This window comes from Monodon monoceros, unplaced genomic scaffold (genome assembly GCF_005190385.1).
Source record: "Monodon monoceros isolate NGI ecotype Baffin Bay Population unplaced genomic scaffold, NGI_Narwhal_1 Super_Scaffold_2, whole genome shotgun sequence".
Classification (NCBI taxonomy): Eukaryota; Metazoa; Chordata; class Mammalia; order Artiodactyla; family Monodontidae; genus Monodon; species Monodon monoceros.
Genome location: NW_021703776.1, coordinates 103,631,895 through 103,658,918, shown reverse-complemented (window position 1 = coordinate 103,658,918; position 27,024 = coordinate 103,631,895). Strand labels below are relative to the sequence as shown.

Genomic DNA, 27,024 nt, shown 5'->3' with positions numbered 1-27,024 from the left:
CCTGCTGGTGCCCTCGTGTCCTCCGAGTGCCCCCTCAGCCCCTCTTGGAAGAGCACGCCACGTCCCAATGTCACGTCCTTTGAAAAGCTCTCCGTCCCTGAGCACTGGGAATAGCTGGCTGTCCCCATCACTCTTTGATTACAGGACCTGTCCTGTTAAACTTAAATGATGGTTTTGAACCCTTCAAGCTGCCCCAGGTCTCAACTCCACGTGTGGCACCCAGGAGGCCCCCAGCAAACGTTGACTGCGACCAAGTCCCAACTCTTACTCGGGTCCTCCTAAAGAGAGGCTTTGAGCTGACGTAATTCAGAGACACCACAGCCTGAGCACAAAAAACAGCCACACACACAACTGGAAAAGTTGAAACTGAATTACAGACGGGCTGAGAGTCAAGGGCAAATGTCGGGTGCTGAATCCCGCCACACCAAGTAACACCTGAAGGGGACGCACAGCATCCTGCCGTGACATCTCGGCCGGGATGCTGTCTGTGCCCACAGGTCAGCAGCCTTGTGCCCAGAGCTCTCGGTGACTGATGCCACTGCCACCCAGGCCCAGGACGCAGGCTCTGGTCACGGTCAACAAGCAGGGCCTTCCCTCCATCCCTTCCGGCTCTTCCCGCTAACCCAGGCGCACCTCACCAGTGAAGTAAACCAACAGAAGCAGTGTCACTGCTTTACAGTAAGGCCTAATTATTATTATTATTTTTTACAAAAGGGGCAGAAGTGATTTGAATTAGGTTATTTTCATGAAAAGACACTGGAACGTTTTAGACCTCTGAAGAATGTGTTCTGCATTATGAATGCTTTATGAAAATTGTTTATTTTGCAATAACTTAACACTTAAGGAAAAACTATAAAAATATACTTCCTGTGTATAAACTTCACCCAACAATGAACACTTTGCTTCATCTGCTTTTTCTCTGTCCATGAGCACAGGAAGGGAGGGAGAGAGCCGCTATATCTTAGGTGCATCCTGAACGTGCATCCCTCGCAGGCGGTTCCGTCCGTGCGTGTTTATATCCCGAGAACACCGCTCAGCAGGCGGCACCTGCTGTGTCCAGTGTCCGTCTGGTGACTTCAAGGTTGTTCGGGAAGGTGCATCACACCTGGACTCGATGGGTCTAAGTGACAGACACTCGCGGGGAAGGAAGATGTCCTTTCCCACGTCAGAACTTCAGGTGAGGAACCAGGATCGTCCCCCCGCTGTGCTGCACCCACACCTGCAAGGCTTGAGTCAACTGCTGACTCTTCCAGAACACGTGCCTTCCAAGTACTTGAAATAATCAACCAAACCTCAGGAAAGTTTAACTGGCGGTTTCTGAACTTTTAACCAATACATAAAAGATAAATAAAAACGCCATCCATTTCTTTGTAACTGCACCCTCTAGAGGCTTGTCTGTTAGAAAATTAGGCACTGGCACACCCCCTGGGCAGCATCATTGCTGCCCGGGGCCCGCCCCTCCCTCCCTCCCTCTCCCCTGCCTCCTAGAGATATAAACATAGGTATTTGAAGACAGTTCAAAACACAAATACAGTAAAACCTTGGACCAAAATAGAGTTGTTTTTTGGTTTGTTTTTGTTTTCTTTTGCGTTACGCGGGCCTCTCACCGCTGTGGCCTCTCCCGTTGTGGGGCACAGGCTCCAGACGCGCAGGCCCAGCGGCCATGGCTCATGGACCCAGCCGCTCCGCGGCATGTGGGATCTTCCCGGACCGTGGCACGAACCCGTGTCCCCTGCATCGGCAGGCGGACTCTCAACCACTGCGCCACCAGGGAAGCCCCAAAATAAGAGTATTTTAAATACGACAGACTGTGCTGCGGCCCCACATCGCAGGCGAATGAGCACCCCTTGGCCCCAGGCCCTGGCTACGGCCTCAGGGACGCCCTCCCCTGCAGGGCCCCGGTGCAGAGCTCGGCTCTCTCCCGCAGTGCGCTGGCCTCCTTGGCGCCCCCGTGGGCCTGCCCGCCCTTCAGCAGGAAGTGGCTGATGAAGAGCTTCAGGCTCTCCCGCAGCAGGCCCAGCGCGGGGCTGTCGGACACCCTGAGGAGGAAGGGACACGTGTCAGTGACCAGCCGGCCCCCGTCTCAGCCCTAGGGACCCCGAAGCAGGGGACATACCTAGTTTCCATCTGGTCAGAATTCTCAAGTAAGAACTTAATATCCTATCTGTCAGAAATCATTTTCTGTTTGCTATTAGGCAAGTCTCACGTTCCCCAAATTAATGTTCAGGATATTATTAAAATTAAAACTGAAAAGCTACACGTAAGTACAACGAACTTGCTTTTATAAAACAAAACAGGTGAAAACAATTTCTCTCCTCTTTCCCACATGTTTTATCGAAAGAGCTGGGAACAAACCTTGCAAAAATTAAACCAAGGTCTTCAACTTCCGTTTCCATGAGCAGCATATGTAACACTTTTCGTAAAAAGTGGACTCTGGGTTTGTCCAATTCACTGAATTCAACGACCTAACAGTCCGGATAAAAAATAAAGTTACACTGTGGAGCCAACTCTGCAGTGATTTCTGACTATAGTTTGAGTAAAAAACTATTGCTCCCCTTGCCCCTCAACTAAGGCTATTTCCAGTTTTATAAAATGAACAGCTGTCATTTGACGCGGGGCCCTGGGACCGCTGGTGCACTGCTGCAGGGCGTGCACACCACTGGTGAGAGCAACTCGGCAGTGCTGAGTCAGGTCCAGGGGGCTGATGGGTACCTAGCGAATCAGGAATCTCATTCCTGGAGTTGAAACGTAGATTATCTCCATGCCTTAAAGAAACTATCCCCTAATTAAAACCATACACATACACACACACACACACAAACACACAATTTAGACCCAGAAGAGACTAATTCCTATATATAACAATCATAGTATACCTATACAGTGGAATACTATACAGCAGTAATAAAATCTAAGGACAGAACTGCAGATATCAACATGGATAAATTTCAACCTTATGCCAAATTAAATAACTGTAAAAGGACATCAAAAGCCTGGTTAACCACATGCAGACACCTACAGCCACAGTGCTGCCTACAGCCAGAGCCCCGTGAGGTACGGAGGGGCCGGGCTGCCTCAAGGAGTCTCCAGGACCTGCTGCATCTGAGGGACACGCCACATCCTGTTCCATTCTAAGCTCAAATTCAAGTGAACCGAAGGCAAGACTCCCCCCAGCAAGGAGAAGGCACTAGCTCTCCGTGCTCTAAGTTCTCCCCAGTTCTGGAATGTGGGACGAGGCTCTGGCCCTCATTTTCAGTACAGTAGCCAAAACCCAAGGGCACATCTCTAAGGAACATGCAGTTAACTCGACCAGCGCTCTGGTGAACAAATACATAAACACAGACGGGAAACCGCAGCCAAGCCTGTCCCAAGGATCAGGAAGCGGAAGGCAAGAGGCCGGGCCCCCAGCTATCCCTGCCCCTCAGCTTCTCCCACAGTCCACACCCTCAGGACCCCCAGACCCCCGAGGTCCTACTGCCCAGGCCACCGTGACTCGCCTCTCATGTCTAGGCTTCGCTGCCCACCCCGGACCACCTCCAGAGCATCTGCGTTTCATCGTCTCTGACGAGTCAACGTGGGAATTCAACAGGGGCAAGGATGCCCCTGCTCTAAAAGACGTGCCACAGCCAAGGGAGGAGTGGCAGAAGCACAGCTTCTGTACAGCTCCCACATCCCCACTTCTTCCTGACGGAGCAGCGGCCGCCGCGGGACTCATGATGGCCTGTACACGCACCGCAAGTCCCGAGACTGATTCACGTAAAGGAGCAGACAACTGTGATGGCGCCTTGAGCTACTAGGCAAATTTACACCGCGTGCTCATCTGGTGATTTCCTATGATGGTCGGATAATGAGAGTGTTTTCCAGGTGAGTCAGGATCTAAGGAAATGCATATTCTTAAGGTACCAAACATACAGAATTACACTTGGCCCCTGAACTCGGCTTTGGACTGTGCAGTCCACCTACATGAGGACATTTTCCACTAAATATGCACTGCAGGACCACACGCTCCAAAGTTGGTTGAATCCTCACGTGTGGAACCAGGATTCGGAGGCCGACTGTAAAGTTACACTCAGGCTACGACTGTGCAGGGGGTCGGTGCCCCTGCGCACCCCCGGGGCTCAAGGCTCAAGCGTACGCTATCACTTTCAGCGCTTCAAGTCAGCTCGCACATTACACACACCTTTAGAATGGAAAGCGGCAGTGACTTGGTCTTCAACAAGTGGGCCACCAGGTGAACCAAATTAGAGAAGTTAGTGGCTGGCAGAGTTTCTAAGTCCCGAAATTTGTCCCATATGCTGAACTGGAATGTCATCTAATATAAAACAAAGAAAAACAACAATAAAAAAAGGTAAAATTCAACAAATTATTAGAATAAATCACTAAAAATATAATCCAAAGGTACTGTATTCATTTACTTAAAATATCCTAAAAATCAAGACTTTTTAGAAGCAACTACACTCTCCCATATACAGTAGTTTGAAATAGCTTCACAGTAATTTCTTTCTATTACAGTATTTTCCCTTAAATCAGCAGAAACATTAGAAAAAGATGGTGCAACATAAACCAGAGGCACTCGCCGATTAAGTGGGTCGTGACCCCTCATTTGTGACAGGGAAAGGTGACATGGGGACACGGCTCAGGTTGTGCGACCCTCTGCACACAGCTCTTGGCCGGGGTGACCCCTGACTCAGGGCCCGCATCCCAGGTGGGCCGAGTCAGCCAGAGTGGTTAGACAGGAGAGTGGGACACAGGCAGCCTGCCTCCCAGCTGTCACCTGAAAGCTCCTTGCGTAGTCACAGAGCTTGCCCGCCAGAAACGCGTAGAAAGGGTTGTACGTTCTCTCTTGCAGACAGCAGTCAATGAGGACATGAACGATTTCTCTCTCCTGCTGATCCTTAAGCCCCAGCCTGTAAGACAGGAAGAGCAAGGGCTAAACCTTCAATTTGCCAAATTTTAACAGCTTGAAGGCAGAAATCTTTCAGAGGAACACATCCTGTCTGGCAGTTTGGTTAAGTGGGCCGAGTAGACAGGGCCAGGTAGCAGGACTGGAGCTCCAGGCCGTGCCCCAGCCTCTGGCCTCAGGGTTTCCAACAACGTGGCAGAATGAGGTGACCCCAGGCTCTACAAAGGCCTGTCACTGGTGACCGACCGACAAGAAACAGGGCCTCAGTTGTGGGCCCTTCTTGTTTTTTTTTTTTCGAAAACGTATGGTCTGGTTTGCACGCAGTAAAATCCATCCTTTTAGCGCACGGTGTTGACCGTGGACAAGGATTCGTAGTCCTACAGCATTTCCCCTGCATTTCCTTCTGAACTTGAAGCAAATAAAGGAAAATTAATTAGACTTTTTAGACGTACTTTGTACACAGATACTTTTCAATCTCATTACAACTAATTATAGAAGTTGAAATACAATTACAACTAAATTAAACAGGAAGTTTAATTTAGACGTAATCGGAAAGACAACTTTAACAGGAAGGTTTCAAGCAACTCATGACAAACAACAGCCACTGGGAACTGTCAGGTGGTCACCTGATTTTTTCCAATCAAAACAGATCATAAACTGTCCTAATCTGGAGCTACCAGCAGTCAGTTAGCAGGAGCTGGACTGCAGCCCGTGGCGTGGGGCAGCGGGTGGGAAGGGGCAGGGCCCCGGCCTCCACGACGTGGCACCCAACTCAACAACAGAGCAGAGGCTCGCACACAGGCTTACTTCAGGAGCTTCTCGAATGCGTCCAGAAAGTCTTCACTAGTCATAACTGTACAAAATATGTTTCTCCTGATGTCGGTGTTCATTCTCTGCTTTCGGGCGAGCTCCAGTATCTTCGAGCTAACCTGGAAAGAGGGACGACCGGGCGTAGATCATACAGACGTTTCAGTGAAAGTTGTTCTTTGGTTTAAGCGTAGTTACTAAGTTTCTAAGAAGTAATATGTGTAATTCTGTGGCTTGACCCCAGGCTAACTGTAAGGTATGCGTAAATACACGTATGTAAACGCGGACCCTTTATTCTTGAGCAAACCCCCCGGCACCCCCACAAAGGAAAACCAGCAAGAGGCAAAGCAAGCCCGAAAGGAGAAAACCGCTTGATCCGGGAGGCTTCGCGGGAGCAGCGGGTCTGCCAGTCCAAGTACCAGTGGGATGAAGGAGAGGTAAGCGCTGCGGCCGGCGGGGTGGGGGGTGGGGGGTGCGGGGGCAGGACGGCCAGGAGGGCGGGGAGGCCAGGATGCCTGAGTGATCGTCCTGTGTTCCCCTCACTCCACTCAACGTTTAAGTCCCTTTCCTAACATTTTGAGACTTTAAAAGGAAGTAACAGAAATGGAATTAAATGATATCACAAAGCAGTAGCTACTTCTATAAGGTCTTCAAATAAACCCAGGGAAAGCCACATGGGGACACAGGTCACACGCTTGGTGGTGGCGAGCACGGGTCACGTACCGTCCCCGTGAGCTGCTTCCGCGGGGTCTTCTGCTGACCGCTGTCGATCATCGGGGCGCCACTCCACGCGGACCCCACGATCCACCAGCGCCCGGTCCGCTCGGCGTTCAGGACGCTGTCCCAGGAGACGCGGAGCTGAGTCTCTGTCCCTGAGCCAGCGCCTCGCAGCTGATTGAGAAAACAGCAGCCAGGGGAGGCCGCGGCAGCTCAGAGCCTGGGCGACAGCGACCCTGGCTCTTTCCAGCTCAGATAACAGCGTTTCTGGTGCGTGAAAGCTGTGATGGGTCACTGACAGCTAGGACAGTTAACCAGTTAGGAATAATGCCAAAGTTCGAGGTAAACTCTCAGGGTGTGTGCTTGGGCTTTGTGGGTCTATCACCCAAAACACTTGTCTTAGAACAGCTGTCACGGGGCAGGGGTGGGGAGAGAGGCTCAGACCCGGGCAGGAGGCGCACCCCAAGGGACGGCAGTGAGGACTCCACCAGGAGGTGCCTGGGACCTGCCGGAGGAGGCCACTCTGGGTCTGACTGGTGCCCGGGCTGAAGGGCTCGCCCGGGGGCCCCGCGCTGAGAAGCTCTGGGGAGCTTAAACAGACGAGCCCCCCACTCCCCAGGCTGGCCTCCCTGGTCCTGGTGGGACCCCATCCCGGGCCCTGTCCCAAAGTGATCAGAGGTCCTCCCGCGATTCTCCAGCGCGGCCGAGGGCGGAGGGCTCAGCATGGGGCACACGCAGCTCACAGGGAGGGTCGCCCCACAGAAACGTGCAGTTGCCTTTCACGTCTGGGAACCCTCGCTAACCGGGCGGGCACCTGACCTGTGGCTCCACCGCCCTCCGGAACGTCACAGGGGTTGGCGCAGACCCAGCAGCGCAGGCGGCCGGGAAGGAGGGTACCTACCAGGGCTCTCTGCAGCTTCCGCAGCCTCTCCAGGGGCTCGGGGTCGTAGCCCGGGATCTTCCGCACGTCGTTGTTCTTCAGGGCCAGCAGCGTCTCCAGCATGAAGCGGACCTGGAGACAGGCGCGAAAAGCCATTATCTCAAATGCCGGAAACCAAGGACGCTTCACCGTGGGGAGAAAGACACCGCCTCTGCGCACGTGGTCACCGCCGCCGAGGACGGGGCACGGGCGCCTCGGGGAGAGGCTGCACCAACCTCAGCAGCCGCCCAGGCCTCCCCTGGCCGAGAACAGAAATCCCTCTCCCGCCCCGCGGGCCGAGAACACGCCCGGGCCGCACGCCCTTCCACCCCCACCGGCCCCTGGTCTCAGTCACCCTCCTTCCCCACCGTGTCTGCAACGGCTTCCCACTCCTGGCCTTTTTGCTTTCCTAACTTTTAAACTGGAAATGACACTGTACTTAGAAAAGACTTTCAAGGACAGCACAAAGACTTCCCACAGACCCTGTCTGAGATTCCCCCCAACGTTCACTTCAGCTGAGACATAACTCACATGCCAAGCGTCCACTGAGCACACTCGGGGCTGTGCAGCCGTCACCACGATCAGTTTTAGGACGTTTCCATCAGCGCTCAAGGACTCCAAACCCACCCAGTCACCCCCCAGCCCAGCTCCTCCAGCTTCAGGCCAGCCCGAGCCAATGCCTGTGTCTGCCGTGTCTGTTTTAAATGTGACCCCCGAGCATTCAACACAGGGACAGGGTCTTCGCTGGGACCCGCCCCCCATGATCTTCCTCTCCCACCTGGACCCGCACCCCGCCCCCTTACACAGCAACTCCACCACCACCTCTGCGGCCCCCAGGACCCTCAGGGGGCTCGGCCTACACCTCCCTCCTCACAGCTAACCCGAGCCCTCACCTCAGCATTTCAAAAATGGGCCAGTCTTCCTGTCCAGTCTGTGTCTCCTGAACAAACTACTGCCCACCTGCAGGGCCAAGCTGGTACCCGGGGTGACCTCTGACCCCTCCCTCTCTCCCTTTCCCCCCACCAAGTCTGGCCACCGCTATGTCCTAAACCCACGTCCACTGCAACTCTGCTGATCACCGCCCCAACCCCCGAGGTGGCTTCTCTCTTTCCTAGTTGTAGCCAAAGTGACCTCAGCATGAAAACCTGCTCAGAGCCCTTCACGTGCCTCTGGGATAAAATCCCAGTTCCCTGCGAGGTTTACAAGGCCCCGAGGCTGGCCCCTGCCCTGCGCCCCTGATGCCTCCCCACAGGGACGCTTTCCTTTTTCCTCAAATGAGCCCCCGCCCCGCCCAGGGGTTCCCATGACTCTCCCGTGCCCCTCAGTCTGCAGACCAGCAACCAAGGTAGCCACCATGAGCCCCACTTTCCAGACGGGGAAACCGAGGCCTGGAAGCCTTGGTCCCTTCGCTGCCAAGTGGAAGAGCCAGAAGGCCGAGCGGGCTAACCCCCCCAGCCCCTCGCCTTCCCAGTAAACCTCTTCTGAATGGCTGAATGTTAAATAGATCGATTCTTAAGCCACAAAACCAGATGAGGCAGAAGATAACAGGGCTCATTACGAGACGAAATGCAATATTCACCCCAGATACTCATGTTTAAGTTCTGGTCAGTGTGAGCATTTAGGCAGTTAGGAAGCCGGGCAGGTGACGCACTCATACCCTGGTCTGGTCCCGGAACTTGCCGCCTGCCCCGCTGGCTTTGGCCTGTGCCTCAGTGATCAGTTCCTTAAGCGACAAAGCATCATCTTTTCTCAAGGAAAAGCCCACATTTCTCAGCATTAACAGGATCAGTTCGATATCTTTTTCTGTGAAAGTTCCAATAAGTTTTCTCAAAATGTCAAAGATGAGGAGAGACTGTACCACGTGGAAGTTATATAAATGGGCGATGATGGCGAACAGGTTGTCACACTCTTTCCCGTCACATCCGCTTTTATAGACGTCAGCAAACTTCCTCACCACAGCCTCCAAAAAGTGCGCACCGACCTGGATGAAGAACAGAAAAAACATTACTGCAAACGTGTAAGAATCAAGTTAGCAAGTCATTCTCAGGGGTCCTTCTTTTAACGTCAACGCATGTTGAAAGAATTAGTACTTTTAAAATGAACACATAAAATGTACATGTGGCAGGATACGAACTCCAGCAGGGCAAAACCTCTAAAAACACAAGTGTGAGTGCCCAGTGCTTTACAGAGGAAAACACCACACCACACATGACGCAGAGCAGGGCGCCCAGCGCACACCTTCCCTCGAAGTGCACCTTCTTGTCCTTAAAATCAACGAGGTGCTGTTTCCGGCCAGCAGCCATTCTGGTCCCTTGGAAAAATGAAATCGTCAAGAATGTTAAGGACACATCCGTGTCTCTAAAAATGCACTACTATCCAACACGGCTCACTTCTCCAGCCTGGTTGGGCCGGGAGGGAGACGGCAGGAGTGGGCGCCTGGCGGTGGCAGAGCGATGGTGACTCTCCAGCTGAGACACGGGGACACGGATCACCGCAGCCGTGCTGGACCCTTGAAGGCGGACCGGGCCCAAGAGTCACCCAGCGACAGAACTAGAGGGTGTGGCCACTCACTGGACGGGAAAGATCAACCTTCTGCGTAACAGCAGCTGACCGAGCTTCTGACGGGGACAGTTCATCCGTGAGCAGCAGCAGAAGTGCAGGCCGGGCGGAATCACTGTAACCTACGGGCTTCCCCGCCGTCCAGCGGTTAGCGCTCCGCGCTTCCACCGCAGGGGCACAGGTTCAAGCCCTGGACGGGGAACTGAGATCCCACAAGACACGAGGTTGGAAAAAAAAAAAAAAAAAAAAAAAAGCCTTATAAAGCCTGAACCGTAGGACACCTGCGCAGGGCTGGTTATAGAAGCAGGAGTGGTAGTTAAAATCCCAGGTGAGGATGAGATCAACCAGACAGGCTGTCGCAGGAAAACATACACATGTCACTGCCAAAACGCAACAACATAAATGCTAGAGGAGTCCAGAGAAAGGCACCAGATCGGCAGGAGGGAAGAGTGACTTCGCAGAGGCGGCTCTGACAGACTGGATGTGTTCTTTAGTTTCTGAAGACCTGAGAATAAACAACTTTAACCTATTAACTCCCAATTCAAGCCTCTTCTCTAAAGATAAACCTGAAGAATATACTCTCCTACCATGACCACTATATTACATTCAAATACAACTTTAAAATAGAAATTAGAATTCTGCGGACATCAAGAAAAATTCAGGTATAAAATATACTCAGGTATGTTTTCAATCACACAAATGGAATTATTTAATCATATCAAAATCTGTCAAAATCACAGATTCCAGTTAATGTCTTCAAAATAAAAGAGTATAGCATTAAAAAATAAGAATAACATTCACATTGCTAAAGTTATTTAAACAAATAAATTAATTCTGACTTGGGGATTTTAACACAAATCTGCACAGACCTGAGTTTTGGTTTTTCAACGACTCAGAAGCAACTCAGTAACTGACACCATGGCTTCGTAACTCAAGTTCCTCTTTGCATGGATTCCTGTGAGGATGCTCTTCTCATCACAGGCCTGAGAGAAGTTCAGTGGAACCAGAGCTGGGACAGCTCAGCCTCCTGTGGCACCAGTTTTAGTGGCTCTCGCTAGCTGAAGTCCCCTCACGACTTGCCCTGAATGATCACTTCAGCTGTCCCTCACGCTGTTAGTGAAGGTTCAAATGAGAAGTGGGACCAATAATCTCGCATTTTCAAATGCAGGGGATTCCTGATATTGTGTACGTGGTCAGGGTCTACGGCCTTTTCTGTAACTCAATGAAATGCTGTATGTATTGAAACCGTTTTTTTTTTTTTTTGCGGTACGCGGGCCTCTCACTGTCGTGGCCTCTCCCGTTGCGGAGCACAGGCTCCGGACGCGCAGGCTCAGTGGCCATGGCTCACGGGCCCAGCCCCTCTGCGGCATGTGGGATCTTCCCGGACCGGGGCACGAACCCGCGTCCCCTGCATCGGCAGGCACTGAAACCGTTTTGATTGTCAACTACTCCGGGATGGTCCAGGAGGACCGGGGGTGCACTAGGACAGCCTATAATGGCACTGAATGAATCGTGGCCATCACAGGGCACTAGGAAGGGATCCAGTGATTCCATTACGCTTTGTAATGAAGAGAAGGGACTCACAGCCCTTAGAAATCAAACAATTATGCGATTCCCTAAACAGCTGGTGCAGATTAGCTGAGGAGAGTTTGCTTTTCAGAGGTCTCGGGGCCCATGCCCCCTCCTCTGTCCTCGCCTCCCTGTGCCCAGGAGGTCCCAGAGTTGCCATCTTTCAAAGTTCTCACTGGGACTTCCCTGGTGGTCCAGTGGTTAAGAACCTGCCTTCCAATGGAGGAGATGTGCGTTCAATCCCTGGTCGGGGAACTAAGATCCCATGTGCCGTGGGGCAAGGAAGCCCGTGCTCCAGAGCTCCTGTGCCACAACTAGAGAGAAGCCCGCGCGCTGCAATGAAGATCCCACGTGCTGTGACTAAGACCCGGCCCAGCCAAATAAATAGATAAATAAAAAATAAATTTCAATAAAATTTTGACAGAAAGTTCTTACAATATGACCTCGGCTAGAGGAGAAAAGCGTGGCCCAGAGGTTTCTCTCGGGAGGGTGACGGAGCCTGCAGTGGGAGGAAGGGTGGAACTCTACTTTAACGAGCACTTCCTCGGGCCCGGCTCCTGCATATGCTCCCAGCCTCCCAGCCTGAAGCCGCCAGACCAAGCCCCCAGGGGAGGGTGGGCAGGCAGATCACCAGGTGGCTGGTCTCCCCGCCCACCACTGCCCTCACTGCTGAGCCTCTAGCAGATGGAAGGAGAAGGCCTTCTGGAAAGTCTGTGCTCTTTAAAGTAAGCCCTGGACAGCCCCACCCTGTAAGACCCCAAATGGTTTTCAAGACCATAATTGTGAGCAAGTCTTAGAAAAGTGGGAGGGGTGTGAAGAGTGCGCAGCAGGGGGAGGCAAGGCTCCGGGAACCGTCCACAGCCCGGCCTTCAGGGGCTTTGCTGCGTTTGCAAAGCGGGGCTAAATAAACACCCGCCCCACTCATCCTGCTGGGAGTCCGGAGGACTTACACCAGGGGATCAGACCTGCACTGACACTTTGCTGCCGGAGGCCTGTTCCTGGGAGGAGGGCAATCGGAAGGCAGAGGGGCTCAGCACCACCCACTAAAAGACACTGTCCCACATAAAGATCCTAAGGGATCATCGAGTTCTCTGGTAAATATAAAGCTCATCTGGAAAACTACACCTCGTTGGCCTACTCATTCACTCATGCGTCTGTCTACCTCAGTGTAAAGTCCTGTAACCAGGCCGATTTCCCTCAACAACCTGCAAGCAGCCACACGGAGGGAGTGGATGCTGACCAGGAAGGTTATGATCTCACTGTGGGAGGTGACAAAAGAGGACCTGGGACGAGGTGGGCCTCCCTGATGCCAACACAAGGGTCACTGACCAAGGACCAAGAACACGGGGCGGGCCGGATGGCACGGGGATGCTATTTCCTCAGCAGCACCTACTGGGTACCAGGCACCGCACAGGAGATGCTTTAGACACGGTGTCCACTGAATCCCGACAAAGGCCCCACTTCACAGACACGGGCAGGTCTGTGGCCCACCCAGGGGCACCGAGGCTCCAAGCCCAGGCACTGTCACGTGTCCCCTCGCTTCGTGCCCAGTTTTACCTCACATTCCAGTGGCCTCTCGCTCAACACAAAGCCCTGTGCTCTGAACAGCTGAAACAGTCACTGTTTCCATGGGGAGTACAGAGAAGACGAAGGCAAGTCCACGACGTCAGCCCAGAGCGACAGAACAGACAATAAGGCCATGTCAGAAGGGACCAAGTGCAAAAGCAGAAGTTGGCCAACGTCACGTAGCTGCCGAGTGTGGTTTAGGATGATACAATACAGACAAGGTGGCCTTGAGCCGTGTCAGCTGATCACTGACACAAGCAGCACTTGGACAGCTAATGGCTGGAGAGAGGCAGCCCTACCTCGATGCCAACTGTGCAGTGAAGAATGCTGACCAGGAGGACATGCTCCATCACCAGCCTGGCGGGCATGGCCGCGTCCGGGGCGCAGGCGCTCAGGAGGACGCCCGTCAGAGTGTCACTCATGTCCTTCCTGCTGTGGCCCATGTACAGCTCCTCCAGCTGGCCACTGATGGAGGCCAGGTTCGGCTCACTCAGCCTGCAGACAGTTGGAAAGACAGAGCGACAGTGCTGTTTCAAATCAAGAATTGTTTTTTTAGGTCAATTAAAAAAAATTGAAAAAGTTATTAATACTTCCAATAGATCCTTTTTTGTGTATATATTTGACTCACGAACAATTCTTATCCTGTCCCAACAATCCAGTATATATGTACATAACACAGAATCTTCTGGAATCTTCAAATAACATTAACTGCTGTCCTTCCAGCTGAAATGCAGCCACAGTAAGGCACATGCAAGATTCCCTTCAAGACCACAGAGACTGTGATGAGGATACTCCACTGATATCCTTACCCAATCTCCCCGGGCAGAGGGAGGGAACCATCGTTAGCATATCCGTATGTACTGTTGGAAAAAATCCCAACTTTTCCATTTTCTGCTGGCACAAAAATCTTTTATTTCCTAACATGGAGATAAGGGCTCTACTGGGTAGGGATGGGGGGATGTATATGCACTGCAGCTGTGCTAACTCTGAACATCAAATGGCATGTCCAGTAAAATTCCAGGATGCACCAAGAAGAGTGTTTTAACTAAAAAGAAATTAAAAAAAAAAAAAAAAAAGGCAACGCAGGCTTTGGTTTAATTCCCAGAACCATTCCTGTGTTTTTAGAAAAGAGACAATCTCTTGAAGTTACACAATACACTGTCTCGAGGTTACCTGTTAATCAGACCTTTGACCTGTTTCTTGAGCCTCTCTAGTTCTTCCTTTTTCTGGGCATCCACTGTCTCCTCTTCTCGCCTCACGTGGGGTGGGATGTACTTTCCACCATTTTCACAAAGACTCTGCTTGAAAGGACAGAAATAAATTACAAAAAAATGTACATTGACTACACCCCACCTTTCCCCTTGCTACACTCACACTTAGATATTAAATTCCCAAGAACTGGGAGAGGCTGTCACTACTGACTACTGCTGCTTCATGAACATCAGCTATTTCCCGAGTGCCCACTCTAGTCCTGGACAAGCACGCCATGGCCCGGACGATGGACATCATTATTTACATTAACATCAACACTGCATTTCATCACCTTACTTTTCCCTCTGTAACTCTTCAGACTTGGCTGCGCCCCCCGCCCCCCTTGTCTACCCGACAGAGCCCCGTATTCTACACTTCCGCCAGCCTCAGTTCACAGTAAGCACGGCAGCACACAAACACCTAAATTAAGTGTATCACCAGTTTTGGAGAAAAAGCGGTCCAAAGTAATTTCAAACCTGTCAAAGCCAGTATCTAAATTTACATGATAAAATCAAAATCAACCCACTGCTCACTATTTCCTAGATTTTCAACTGAGAGGATTACAAGTCATTACCACCGACCAACACTCCCTGACAAGCCTTTAGGAGACAGACATTTGTAAGGCATGATCCTTGCTGTAAGGCTTTAAGCTTAGCTGGAGAAAGCACATTTTCATACACAGAAACTTCATCTTAAGACACCCGTTAGTATGTCAGTTACACAGCCACAGGCTGTGAAAGAGACTTGGGAATAGTCAAAACTTAAAGTGCTAAGAGAGGAACTGATAGCACTTGGGCACTGCTCACAGAGTGCCAGGTGCTAAGGCACCAAGGACAGAAATGAAAGACACTTCATATCCTTCAGGAGGGGAAAAGATTCCCCAAGATGTTTGACCTTAACAGATAAACACCAACAGTGAGAAATCGAGGAAAGGCCTCGCAGACAGAAGAAATAACATACTCAGAGGCAGAAGGGTGAAATGGTGAGAAGTGGAGAAGGAAACACAAGCAATGCCATAAGGCCGCCTTCAAGATGCGTGTGCAGGTGAAGCTGTTTTAACAGGCAAGGGGCCGGCGCGTGAGGCCTTGTCTGCTCTGCTGTGGGTTCTAAACCTGGTCGTCAGTGTGAGACTTTATCCAAGGGAGTCTCGGAGATCAGCTCTGTGTTTTAGAAGGATCCACCGCAGGAGCAGCTGGACAGAAAAAGGACTAGGTGTGGGCAGAGGTGACTCAGGGGTGCTGCAGGAGTCCCCAGGGTACACGGGAGGTGGGAACAAAGCTTGGGGGAGGGGAGTCAAAGTCAGGTTTGGAGACTGAGGCAGTAAACCGAGTGAGGATGTGGCCTTAGGACAACGGTGGGAACGGCCGGTAAGGCCCTGGGATAGAAAGGTCTCTAGGGATGTTTTCTCCCTGTCTCTTTATTGTGGAAATTTAAATAACCCGACAGACCCATACTCAGCTCAAACAATTATCAATACATCAACTGTGTCACTTCTGTCCCGTGTTCTGCCCCCACCCGTTATTTTGAAGGAAATTCCAAAGGGCTCAGATTGTTCACAATCTAATACCTTATCGTTTGCGTCAACATCCTCCGCGGAACTTTCACTCCTGTCTTCATCTTCGGCAAAACGGACTCTCTTCTTCCTCCCTCCATCCTTCGCCCTCCGGTCCGCTCCTCCGGCTTCCAGCTGTCCCGCCCCCGCCACCTGCGGGTCCTCCCCCTCGCTCTGCGCTCCCGCGTCTGCTGCCCACTCGCCTTCGTCTTCCGCATCCTGCTGCTCCCGTTCGTCCTCGCTGTCACCTTCGGGGAGTGCCTGTCCCGCATCCTCCTCCTCCTCCTCACTGCTGCTTTCATACCAGCCACTACTCTTCCCAGAGTCCAGGGCTCCCAGGATGTAGTCGAGCCCATCGCGGGCAAAGCTAAGAGGCACGGAGCTTCCGTCGCCCTTCTTTCTGCGCTTGTTCAAGCCGAGGCACCGCTCCAGCTTTCGGATCTCTCGGTCCTCCTCCTCGTTGGCCGCCAGAAGTGCCCGTTTCCGGGCTGCGGCTGCGGGGGCCTTGGTCCTGCCGAGGGGACCCCTGGCCTGGGCCTGGCCGGCCTTGGCCGGAACCGGGGGAGGTCGCAGCTCCTCGGACGGCCGCGAGGCCCGTCGTGGGGACGGCTGGCCGTCCTCCTCCTGCGTCGCCTCCGCCCGGGGGCCGCTCGCTCCGCCGCCGCCCGGGCCCGGGCCCTGCGCGGGGCCGGCCGTCCTTTGGAGCCGGCGCGCCTTCCTCAGGTGCCGCTTCTCCTTCCTCAACTCCCTGCGGCTTTTCCTCCCGCCCGGGCGCACGCGTCCCTGAGCCCGGGGCCCCTCGCGGCCGCCGGGGGTCTCGCCCTCCGAGGTCGCCTGCACGAACTCCTCCACTGCTAGCTTTAGCCGCTTCAGGGCCCCCTCCCCGCCGCCCCCAAGCCCGCGGCGCGGCCCGCGCCCGGCGCGGCGCTTCCCACGGGCCATGCGCCCCCGGTAGCCGCTCGGGAACTGGGCCGCAGCTCTCGTAGACGCCGCTACTTTCCAGGACGCTCCGACGCGCGACTTCCGGTCGGGGCCAGACTTCCGGGAGGAGAGCGGCGCGCTGCGCGGGGCCGCGCCCCCTGCTGGCGGGAGGGCGGCAGCGCAGGGAGCCGCGCGGCTGCAAGCGGTGCCTGCTCTTAAGGCTGTAAACTGTAACTTCCGAATGAGCACAAATACATTCTCGTTTAAAAACGAAAACTTTAGAGATTATGGTAAAGAAGGCTCCTAACGACGTTCCACAGCAGTAACCGCGCTTACGGGGTAGGGGTAGGGGTGGGGGTGGATCCTTGCGGACGCGTGTGCGGGTGGAGCGCGGGTGGAGCCATGGGAGCCACGCGGTGTGTTGCTGCGTGTTGCTCACCGGAAGCTTGGTCCTGAGCTCACTGCTCCTTTCACTCAACCTCAGGCCTCAGGTCCCTCCGCACTCCGCGTAATGACGCACCTATCCCGTATTAGGATTGCTGGGCTTCCCTGGGGTGATGTTCCCTGATTACCGCTCCATGGACAGCCGCCCCCTGGGGTGACTGGTACCCCCCCAGAGTTCAAGTCCGCTGGAATTTGTGGACGTGACCTCGTGTGGAAATAGGGCCTTTGCAGATGCAAAGTTAGGAGGAGGCCTTGCTGGATTGGGCAAGCCCTACATCCAAAGACAGGTGTTCTTAAAAGGGAAATTGGGCCTCACAGCTCACACACAGGTAGAAGGCCATGCGATGTCCGGATGATGGCGGAGATGCTCCTCGAGCCCAGGGACTCCAAGGATTGCGGCCACATCAGAAGCTGGAGGAGGCCTGGAGCAGGTCCTGTCCTGCAGCCCTGGGAGGGACGCACCCCGCCTACACCTTGATTTCCGACTTTCAGCCTCAGGACCGAGTCTCTATATGTCTGTTTTAAGCTGCCTGGTTTGTGGTGCTTTGTCACTGGGTGATTTGTACTGGGAAACGAGTACAACACATGGGAAGGTGGGAGCTGGGGACCAACAGTACTCAGGGCTTAATGGTGACCAGCAAAGAAATCTTCCTGGAGGGACCAGAGTGACACCTGGATGGAAGTTCAAGCCAGGGCTCCGGGGTCGGTTCAGATCCTCACCTCACTGTTGTGTGACCTGCTCAACCCACTGAGACTCAGCATCCCCGTCTGCAGAGTAGGGTGCTCAGAGTGCCCATCCCACAGGGCTGTCATAAAATTAATCAGATCTTTTATTTTTAGGTAAGAAGTAGATTTATTTATAGAGAAACACACTCCTCAGAAGGTGAGAAAGGCCCCAGGGTATGGTGTTGTCAGTTTTTATGGGGGTGCGTAATTTCATAGGCGAATGAGTGGGAGGAATATTCCAGCTATTTCAGGAAGAGGCGGGGATTTCCAGGAATTGGGCCGCCGCCCACTTTTTTTTTTTTTTTTTTTTTTTTTTTTTTTTTTGCGGTATGTGGGCCTCTCACTGTTGTGGCCTCTCCCGTTGCGGAGTACAGGCTCCAGACGCGCAGGCTCAGCGGCCATGGCTCACAGGCCCAGCCGCTCCGCGGCATGTGGGATCTTCCCGGACCAGGGCACGAACCCGTGTCCGTTGCATCGGCAGGCGGACTCTCAACCACTGCGCCACCAGGGAAGCCCCGCCGCCCACTTTTTGATGCTTACGGTTGGCTTTGGAACTGTCGTGGTGCCTGTGGGTGTGTCATTTAGCTTGCTCCTGTGTTACAGTAAGCGTGTACTGAGGCTCAAGGTCTAGTGGAAGGCGACTTGTCCGCCATCTTGGACCCATTTGGTTCTAATCAGGCTATGTCATTCTTGTGCCCTGCCCCCTCCCCTCCTGCTTCATCCCCGCCCCACCCCCCCCACCCCCGCAGAGATTTTACTCCCATATTCTTATGGGAAGCAGAAGGGCAATGGTCCGTCTTCTGTTACTGCTTCAAGCCTGGGTAGGGGCGTTGACCTTGCCTGTCAGGGAGTAAAAATCTCTGGGTGCCTGATCTAGGGGCCCCAGGGGCAGGACAGCTCCTTGTTTTAAGTCAGTATGGGTTGTATTCCTTGCATAGCCATCATCTTGGTGTGAAACTGTTGTAACTGCTTCCATAGCCTTTCTATGAATCTCCTTGGTGATGAAGCACTTTTTGTAACAGCATCAGAGTACAAAAATATCTATAAATAACAAAAGACTTAAAGGGCATGGTTAAACATCTGATTACAGGGCTTCCCTGGTGGCACAGTGGTCAAGAATCCGCTTGCCAATGCAGGGGACACGGGTTTGAACCCTGGTCAGGGAAGATCCCACATGCCCCGGAGCAACTAAGCCCGTGCGCCACAACTACTGAGGCTGCGCTCTAGAGCCCACAAGCCACAACTACTGAAGCCCGCGGGCCACAACTACTGAACCACTCGCACCTAGAGCCGGTGCTCCACAGCAAGAGAAGCCACCGCAGTGAGAGGCCTGCGCACCACAACAAGCAGTAGCCCCCGCTGGCTGCAACTAGGGAAAGCCTGTGCACAGCAACCAAGACGGAGCACAGCCAAAAATTAATTAATTAAAAAACGCCAAACATCTGATTACCAGTGTAATCGATAAAGAAGCATGGTTACAATAGGCAGAGTTACGAATGATGGCATTTAACTTAACATACCAAATAATCTTAGTTCAACATTTCTCTTTAAGATACCTCAGGGGCCCTCTCAAGTACCTCAAAGTTAGCTGGAATTCAAAAATGACTTAACTAAAATTTGGTATGTGGGAAGTTTGTCAGAAAGTTTTAAAACACTTGGTCAAATAAGATCATAGGTCACTGTGAGACAATAGTTATTCCTTAACCAAAGTTACAAAAGATCTCAAAAGCAAATACAGATCACTTAAAGGCAAAGAAACTCATACTATCTGTTATTAAAAGCAGCGTTTCAAGAAAACTTTGGAGGGAGAAACCAAATCGAGTCTTGTCCCAGCCCACTCCCAACAAAATCCACTCACCCAACTAAATTTAATCCAATCTTAAAAAATCCTGATCATGCACAGCTCTTTCCAGTAGTTTTTGCTCATTCCTCCGACCTTCTTTTACTGAAAACATACATCTTACTTTCCTTAAACGTTTTTTTTTTTCACACTGAGTTACTTTTCTTGTTGACAAATTTGTAACAGATAAAGGTTTTATTTGACCTCCAGTAAACCGAGGTACAACAGAAATGTTATACTCAACAGTGATGACTCTAAAGACATGTCTATGTTAATGAAACCAACAAGCTTAAGCCTCCTCCAATATCAGATATCAGTTTAGTACTGAATATTTTCCAGATGACATGGACCTGGAATTCATACTGGCCAGATTATTTTCTGAGTATATATAAGTGCTTAATTTTTTTAAAAAGCCAATTAAGTAGCGCTCCTTTATGAATTCATTTTTGGCAATACCACACACCTACAACACACATATAGATACGTATGAACACACAAACACACACAGAGGCCTCATACTTCCCATTCCACAATTTCAGTCCTGAGCCAGGTACAACATAAAACCCATCAGTTACAAGGGGTTGGATTCAAATCGGGCTTCTGGCAGATGGAACAAATCAAGGTCACCTATCTAGATGGCTAAACCTTTTTTACTAGTGTTTACAGAAAAGACATTTAGGATTTCTATTTATCCTTGACAAGTCAAGTTCTAAATTACTCTCTTTATTAAAATTTGCATTTAAAAAGATGGCAGACCCCCCCATTTGCACTGAGAAAAGAAATTCCGGAGTTTTGTCTCCTAGAATAAAGATAGAGTCGAATAGAGAGAAAGGAGAGAGAGAGAGACCTACATTATATATGTATATATCTCGAGGGGGGAGAGAGTGGGCAGGCGGGGAGCCAGAAGGAAGCAGGGCTGGGCGTCGGCGGCTTGGACCTTCACCCTGTCCTATGGGGGCTGCTGTGGTGAGGGTCCTGAGGCTGCCACCCACCCGCCCCTCCCACCATGCCCACCCACCCTCCGGTGCAGATGCCCACACCCACACTCGGCCTTTCAGCTCAAAGGTCCACCTTGGGCACCTGGCCCAGCCAGCTCTGTGGGAGGGAGCTGGGGGTCCTGGTCCCAAGGGGCCTCCCCGGTAACATTCCCTCGGGGCCCCGACGCACTCACCGAGACCCCTCCCCCCCATCTCCCTCGGACTCTGGGGCGGGGGTCTGGCTGGAGTCCTTCCAGCCCAGCTGCCAAGCGACCTTGTCCCAGCTCCCTCTCCCCAAGCTGTGAGCGTGCGTGTGTTCTTGTTGAGGTTCTGTGTCATATTGCAAATATAAACAAATAAAGGAAGACAGTTTAAAAAGATAAAAAAATAAAAAGAGGGCAGAGATAAGGGTTCCTGAGAAGACCAGATAGGACATTTGCATCTCAAAGGTACAGGCAAGTTCCTCCTAGGATGACTTTGTTTTCCCTTCGTTTAATACCTACAAGCCTCTTAAGAGGAACTGGGAAGGGACTTCCGTGGTGGCGGCGTGGTGAGGAATCCTCCTGTCAATGCTAGGGGACACGGGTTCAAGCCCTGGTCCGGGAAGATCCCTCTGCTCGTTGCCCGTGTGCAGCAACGAAGACCCAACGCGGCCCAAAAAAAAAAAAGATAAATAGGGGAGGTTTTGGGAGAGGTAAAATAAAATTAGTGAGATTTAAAAATTAACTTCTTTCTTTTGTTCCACATGGAACTGACACCACCTCCCTGTTCTCCCTAAGCAGCTCTGCGGGGCTCTCGGTTTCTGGTCTGTCCCTCTTTGTCACCTGCACTGTGGGGCTGTGGTCTCCTCACGTGACTACCTGTGAGGGCTCGTTTGGAGTATTAACCGCTCTTTCGCAGGCTGAGTCGTGAGCCGTGTCTGATTCGCTCTGCATGGAGAGCTCCCCAGACCACTGTGTCCTCAGTTCCTGGAGTGAACTGACAGGGAGGAAGGGTCTCCCAGCTGGAGCCCCCAGGCCTGGGGCGAGAAGCAGGAGGGGGGGTCCCGGGGCACGGCCCCCTGCCTTCCTGAGCACCTCCTCCCGGGCCCTGGCCGAGGATGTGGCTGATCCCTTCCGGGAGGGAGAGGGAAGGAGTGAGCAGTGTGGGCTACATGCCCCCCCAGGTCTCCCCAGGCTCTCGTTCCTGGTAAAGCCCTGCAGCCCGTGCCTCTCTCTCACTCAGCATCTTCTCTGGTACTAACAGCAGCTACCCCGTTTTAACAGGAACCAAATGAATTACATTCACTCATTCCTGCCGGGTGCTCTGAAAGAAGGGGTCTGGCCCCCAGCAGCTGCGCGGAGGCAGCCAGCTTCCAGAATCCTCTGCACCTGCTCCAACCTGGGACCAAGCTTGCTCAGAAGTTTCTTTGCTCTGAAGCCACAAATTCGAAGACTTCGTGGCGGATTGATGTGGGCAAATCTCGGGGTTCTCTTTCAACCCCAAGATCCTAACGTGAAGGAAGCCTTTGCAGCGGTTCTGGCTGGCTGGCGCTTGGAGAAGCTGTGTCTGTCCGAGCCTGGAGGGGTCGGCAGGCGTGAGGGCGCTGGACGGCTGGTACCTTTCCCTGGTCCTGGTGAAAGGGGCTGGCTGGTGGGCAACGGGCGCTTTAGCATCTGGTTGCAAACATGGAACAGTCCATGAATGACACAGGGGTGACGCATGTGCAACAGAGGGCCCACGGCAGGTAGTAGGGCAGAAGGCTGGCATGTGTGCGCGTGTGTGTGTGGGTAAGAGGCGTTGGAGAAGTGGGCGAGGCCAGGCCTGGTGTTGATGCTGGGACCAGTGGGGAGCCGGTGTGGTGTTCTGGGTGGACACGTGGGTGGGGGGTGGGGGGTAACTGGAACGGGGCTGCGTTTTGAAGCAACGGCCCCGCAGCTGGCAGGGCTGACTGAGGTGGATCAGAATTGATGGGCAGACAGAGGCCGTTGCATCAGACACTTGTTCCCCAGCCTGGAAAAACTGCTGGTTGCTGACAGCTCTTTAAAATAATAGCACGGATGATCTATTAAGAGTAATATGATATACAGTTGAAGTGTAACCTTTCGCTCTGTGTCTTAGTCCGTTTGGGCTCCTATAACAGAACACCATGAACTGTGCGGCTGAAACTTCAGACATTCGTTCCCCATGGTTCTGGAGGCTGGAAGTCCAAGAACAGGGTGCCAGCAGATCCAGTGTCTGTGGCGACCCGCTGCCTGGTTCATCGACGGCCGTCTTCTCGCTGCGTTCACCCCTGAGGGCGGGGGTCAGGGAGCTCCCTGGGATCCCATTTATAAAGGCCCTAATCCCACCATCAGCGCTTCACCCCCATGACCTAATCACCTTGCAAAGACCCCCACCTCCTAACACCTTCACTTTGGGGCTTAGGATTAAACATATGAATTTGGGGGGAAATAAACATTCAGTCCATAACGCTCAGGTTCACAAACTTTGTTTCAATGTGTCAATTTATTGATTCCTTATTTTAAGATATTGTTTTTTCTGGTACAAAAATAATTCATGCTCATCATAAAACCCAGAAATATCGTAGTTAAATGTGTAATGTAGAAAGGGGAAGCCCACCTCAAGCTCTTCCTCCCAGAAATACATTTCCTTCCAGATAGTCAAGGCATACATTAACTTGCATTACGATTACTCTTTACCAAAATAGGACGCATCGCTTTGCAGTTTCCCTTTTGCTCTTGATGATACAGCTCAGGTTTTTTTCCCCACGTCAGAAATCTATGTCCCGACAGCAGCGTTGCCTGGAGGCCTGCTGGAAACGCAGCATCACGGGCCCTCCCCAGACCCACTGGGCCAGAATCTGCATTTATCAGCCTTCCAGGATCCCGGCAGCCTCTCCAGCACGTTAACATCTGAGAACCGCCGATTCTGGGTCCCTCACTCTTTTCAACGGCTTTATGGGCATAATTTATGTAACCAGTGTGCTAATGGTGAATATTTGTTTCCTTTTAAAAACATATATGTGTATTTTGCACTATTAAAAAATGCCACAGCAAACATCCCTCTGTGTGTGTGTGTGTGTGTGTGTGTGTGTGTGTGTGTGTGCAGGACCGTGCAAGGGTTTCACAAGGTTATCATCCTAGAAATTGCTTAGGGAAAGTGTATAAACACATTTTTTTGAATTAACAGATAATGCCAAATTTCCAACCCCAAAGCTGTGCCAACCCGTGCTAAAATTGAGAGTGTGAGCGCCTGTCCCCCACACCTCCCCTTCGGTGTCCCGTCCCAGCTGCTCCTCTCTGCCCATCTGATAGGTGAGAGGTCAGCGACCCCCTTCTTCAGCATCCTCACCACCCAGACTTCCTCCCCAGCAGCCCTCCCGCTGACCCTGATGGAGAACATTCAGTCAGACCCAGGCCTGCTGGCTCCTTCCTCTCCATCCTTACGGCCACTGCCCCAGTGCTGCCGGGGCCCTACCTTGGTCCTCTGCAACCCACTGGCAGCCTGGGCGCTGGCTTCAGCCCTTGTGGCCCAGCCCCCGCCCCCTCGTCCCCTCCCTGCCCCCTCCTCCAGGGCTGCTGGGTCTGGCCTCCCTGGCGTCCCACACGCCCTTGGCTGGAACGCCCGTCCTCTTCCGCTGCTCGGGGCACCTTTGCTGGAGCAGTTTCCCTGCCTACTGCTCTTACGTAACCCTCGTCTTAGAGGAATTCTGTGTCTCCTCTGTGTCTGCGTCTTGCAGCTCAGATTCTTCTTCAACTTCCTGCAGCGTGTTTCTATCCCCCAGGGGCTAGTTCACGCAGTAGGCAGTGAACAAATGAGTGAATGAATGAATGAATGAGTAAACGCCTTCAGATCCTACTGGGGCCAAAATGAACTTTCACAGCAGGCACATCCTCCATCTTTTCCTTTTGCTATGTTAATTATCAGTGGTGCAGCGCAGCCAAGAGGGGCAGGGGCCAGGTAAGCAAGAGCAAGGGGGTCAGACTGGACTGGGAAGAAGGATGCCCCGTGGGAGGGGCTCCAGTGAAACTGGGCCTCTGAGCTGAGCTTGTCCTCTGGACAGGAGTGTGTGGTTTATTCCGTTAGCTGCGGGGTAGGCTCACCATGTGACACCACTCGCAGATGACTAAGGAGCTGTCCCTGGGTCACAGACCTGCACTGACATCTCTGCCCAGTAAAGGAAAGGGAAAAAAGTCACAGTTATATGTTGAGATTTTCAGTATTTTTAGTTTACAAGCCAACTATTCATCACATTTAGACACTGATCTATAAATAAATTTGAAGGCAGTGATACATCTGGGTCTTTGCAGGCCTCAAGTTAGGCAATGATCTGTAAATATATTTGTCTGTGTCATTGATCCCTTCTTTATTAATGTCGTGGCTTTCACTGTGGTTATCAATTTCATTCCCGATTACCAAAGTCCTTACAAAACCTTTGTTCCCTGGTGTGGCCTGCATCGGTCAGTGCTTATGCATTTGAGTAACATAAAGTTACATCCACCTCTGGCTGTGGTTCAGATGCGTCGTTAATTTTCATTAGCTCTTCCTGTTCTTTCTATATACTTCTCCCCATTTTCATTGGGTTTTTCTATTATCTGGAGATGCTTCTCCTATATGGAGTGCACATTACCTAAATGCTCTTGAATTGAAGGTAGGCACATTTCCGACATAGGGACACTTTACCTTCTCTGCAAAAGTTAAGCCTATTTCGTTAGTTATGTAAGATTTCTCGTTACTTTTTATTACTGTCTCTGTTGTTGTTGATTCTACAGCAGGCTTTATGGTCAGGCAGTCCTGTATCCATGCAGGGCAACCTTAGATGAGGTTTGTTTCCCACGAATATTCTCGCGTGAGGCCATCCAGCTAATGCATTGTGTGAACTGTGACTGACGAGATGGGACCAAGGATGTCTGCTGTTTTTACGTGTGCTTACAAATCTCTTTGTCTTTCTAGATGGCTATCTTACTTATCTTGATTATACTATATTTTGCTTATATTAGAGCAAACTAGTAAAACTTGAATGCAAAAAAACCTCCCACACTTACAAAAAAGAAAAAAAAACACAAAAAAGAAAAAACAAAAACCCTCGAATGCGGCTCTTGCAAATTGCATAAATGCTACTTAGTATCACCACTGGCTACAGGCACCAGCCCTTTCATATCGCTCAGATCACAGACTAAATGCAGACACTGTCTTCTTTAGGAAACCCTGGGAATATAACAACCAGGAATATATTTTTTCTTAAGATTTTTTTTGATGTGGACAAGTTTTAAAGTTTTTATTGAATTTGTTACAATATTGCTTCTGTATTATGTTTTGGTTTTTTGGCCGCCAGGCATGTGGGATCTTAGCTATCCGACCAGGGATCGAACCCGCACCCCCTGCATTGGAAGGCAAAGTCTGCACCACCGGGCCGCCAGGGAAGTCCCAACCAGGCATGTCTTATTTTTTCTAAATGAAAAGTTTCCTTTTGACTATGAGAAGTTCAAAGTCACATTTCTAGATAATATCAAAAAGTTTGATAAAGAAGGTTGTAGAAAACACTTTTGTCAGTTCCTCCCCGTGTCCTCCACACAGCAGGTACCTGGGGCGTCCTGGAGCAAGGGGCTTTCACTCCGGTCCTGCCAGGGGCGTGGAGGTGGGCTGAGGGCTGGAGGGTGGGTAGCCCCCGGGCATAGCCCTCCGGCCACCACGGCTTCTTCCGCGGCCCTGCGGACTCGAAGAGCGCAGCTGCGCACAGCCTCCTCCGGGCGCTCACGTCCTGGGCCAGCTCCCCACATCCCCAGCGCACTTCGGGCGTTGGTCCTCAACCAGAGCTCACGCATTAAAATCCTCGTCTCAGGGTCTGCTTCTGGAAGATTCCAACTTAACAGAGTACTCAAAAGAAACAAAACCTGCTGCTAATAATCAAACAACGATCCAGAAGTAACCAAGGGAGGGTATATCTTCCTAATTTTTCTAAACCCGAACTTGGTTTCCTCCTCCCTCGGCCCCAAATTCTTTCTTACACACACACACACACACACACACACACACACACACACACACACTTTGGGAAAAGGAGGGTGGGGATCCTATTCCATTCCTTCTGTTTCCCGAAGCCCTCGTGCGCCCAGGAGAATGGACCACCGTGAGGATGACGACTGCATGAGGACCCCAGGAGACGTGCTCCAGAGCGGAGGATGGATTACTCCCCGGAGGCAGGGGCAGGGGTGGTGGGCAGACAGCACCGCCGTACATTTCAGGTGGCTCCTTCTCCCTCTGTCCCCGGAGCCACCAGAGCTACACCCC

The 27,024-nt window shown here is 52.0% G+C and overlaps 1 protein-coding gene across 1 annotated transcript; it reads right to left on the bottom strand.

Moving 5' to 3' along the window:
- Nucleotides 1–632: 632 nt before the first annotated feature.
- NOM1 (nucleolar protein with MIF4G domain 1) lies at nucleotides 633–26,513 on the bottom strand. Its single transcript, XM_029233088.1, has 12 exons — nucleotides 26,318–26,513; nucleotides 15,859–16,925; nucleotides 14,214–14,341; nucleotides 13,340–13,535; nucleotides 9,004–9,327; nucleotides 7,329–7,439; nucleotides 6,434–6,601; nucleotides 5,711–5,832; nucleotides 4,775–4,907; nucleotides 4,181–4,312; nucleotides 2,356–2,465; nucleotides 633–2,039 (listed from the first exon to the last, which is right to left on the bottom strand). Exons 1-12 carry the CDS (start codon nucleotides 26,511–26,513, stop codon nucleotides 1,865–1,867), a joined length of 2,862 nt encoding a protein of 953 aa, XP_029088921.1. The 3' UTR covers nucleotides 633–1,864.
- Between the last annotated feature and the right edge of the window lie 511 nt (nucleotides 26,514–27,024).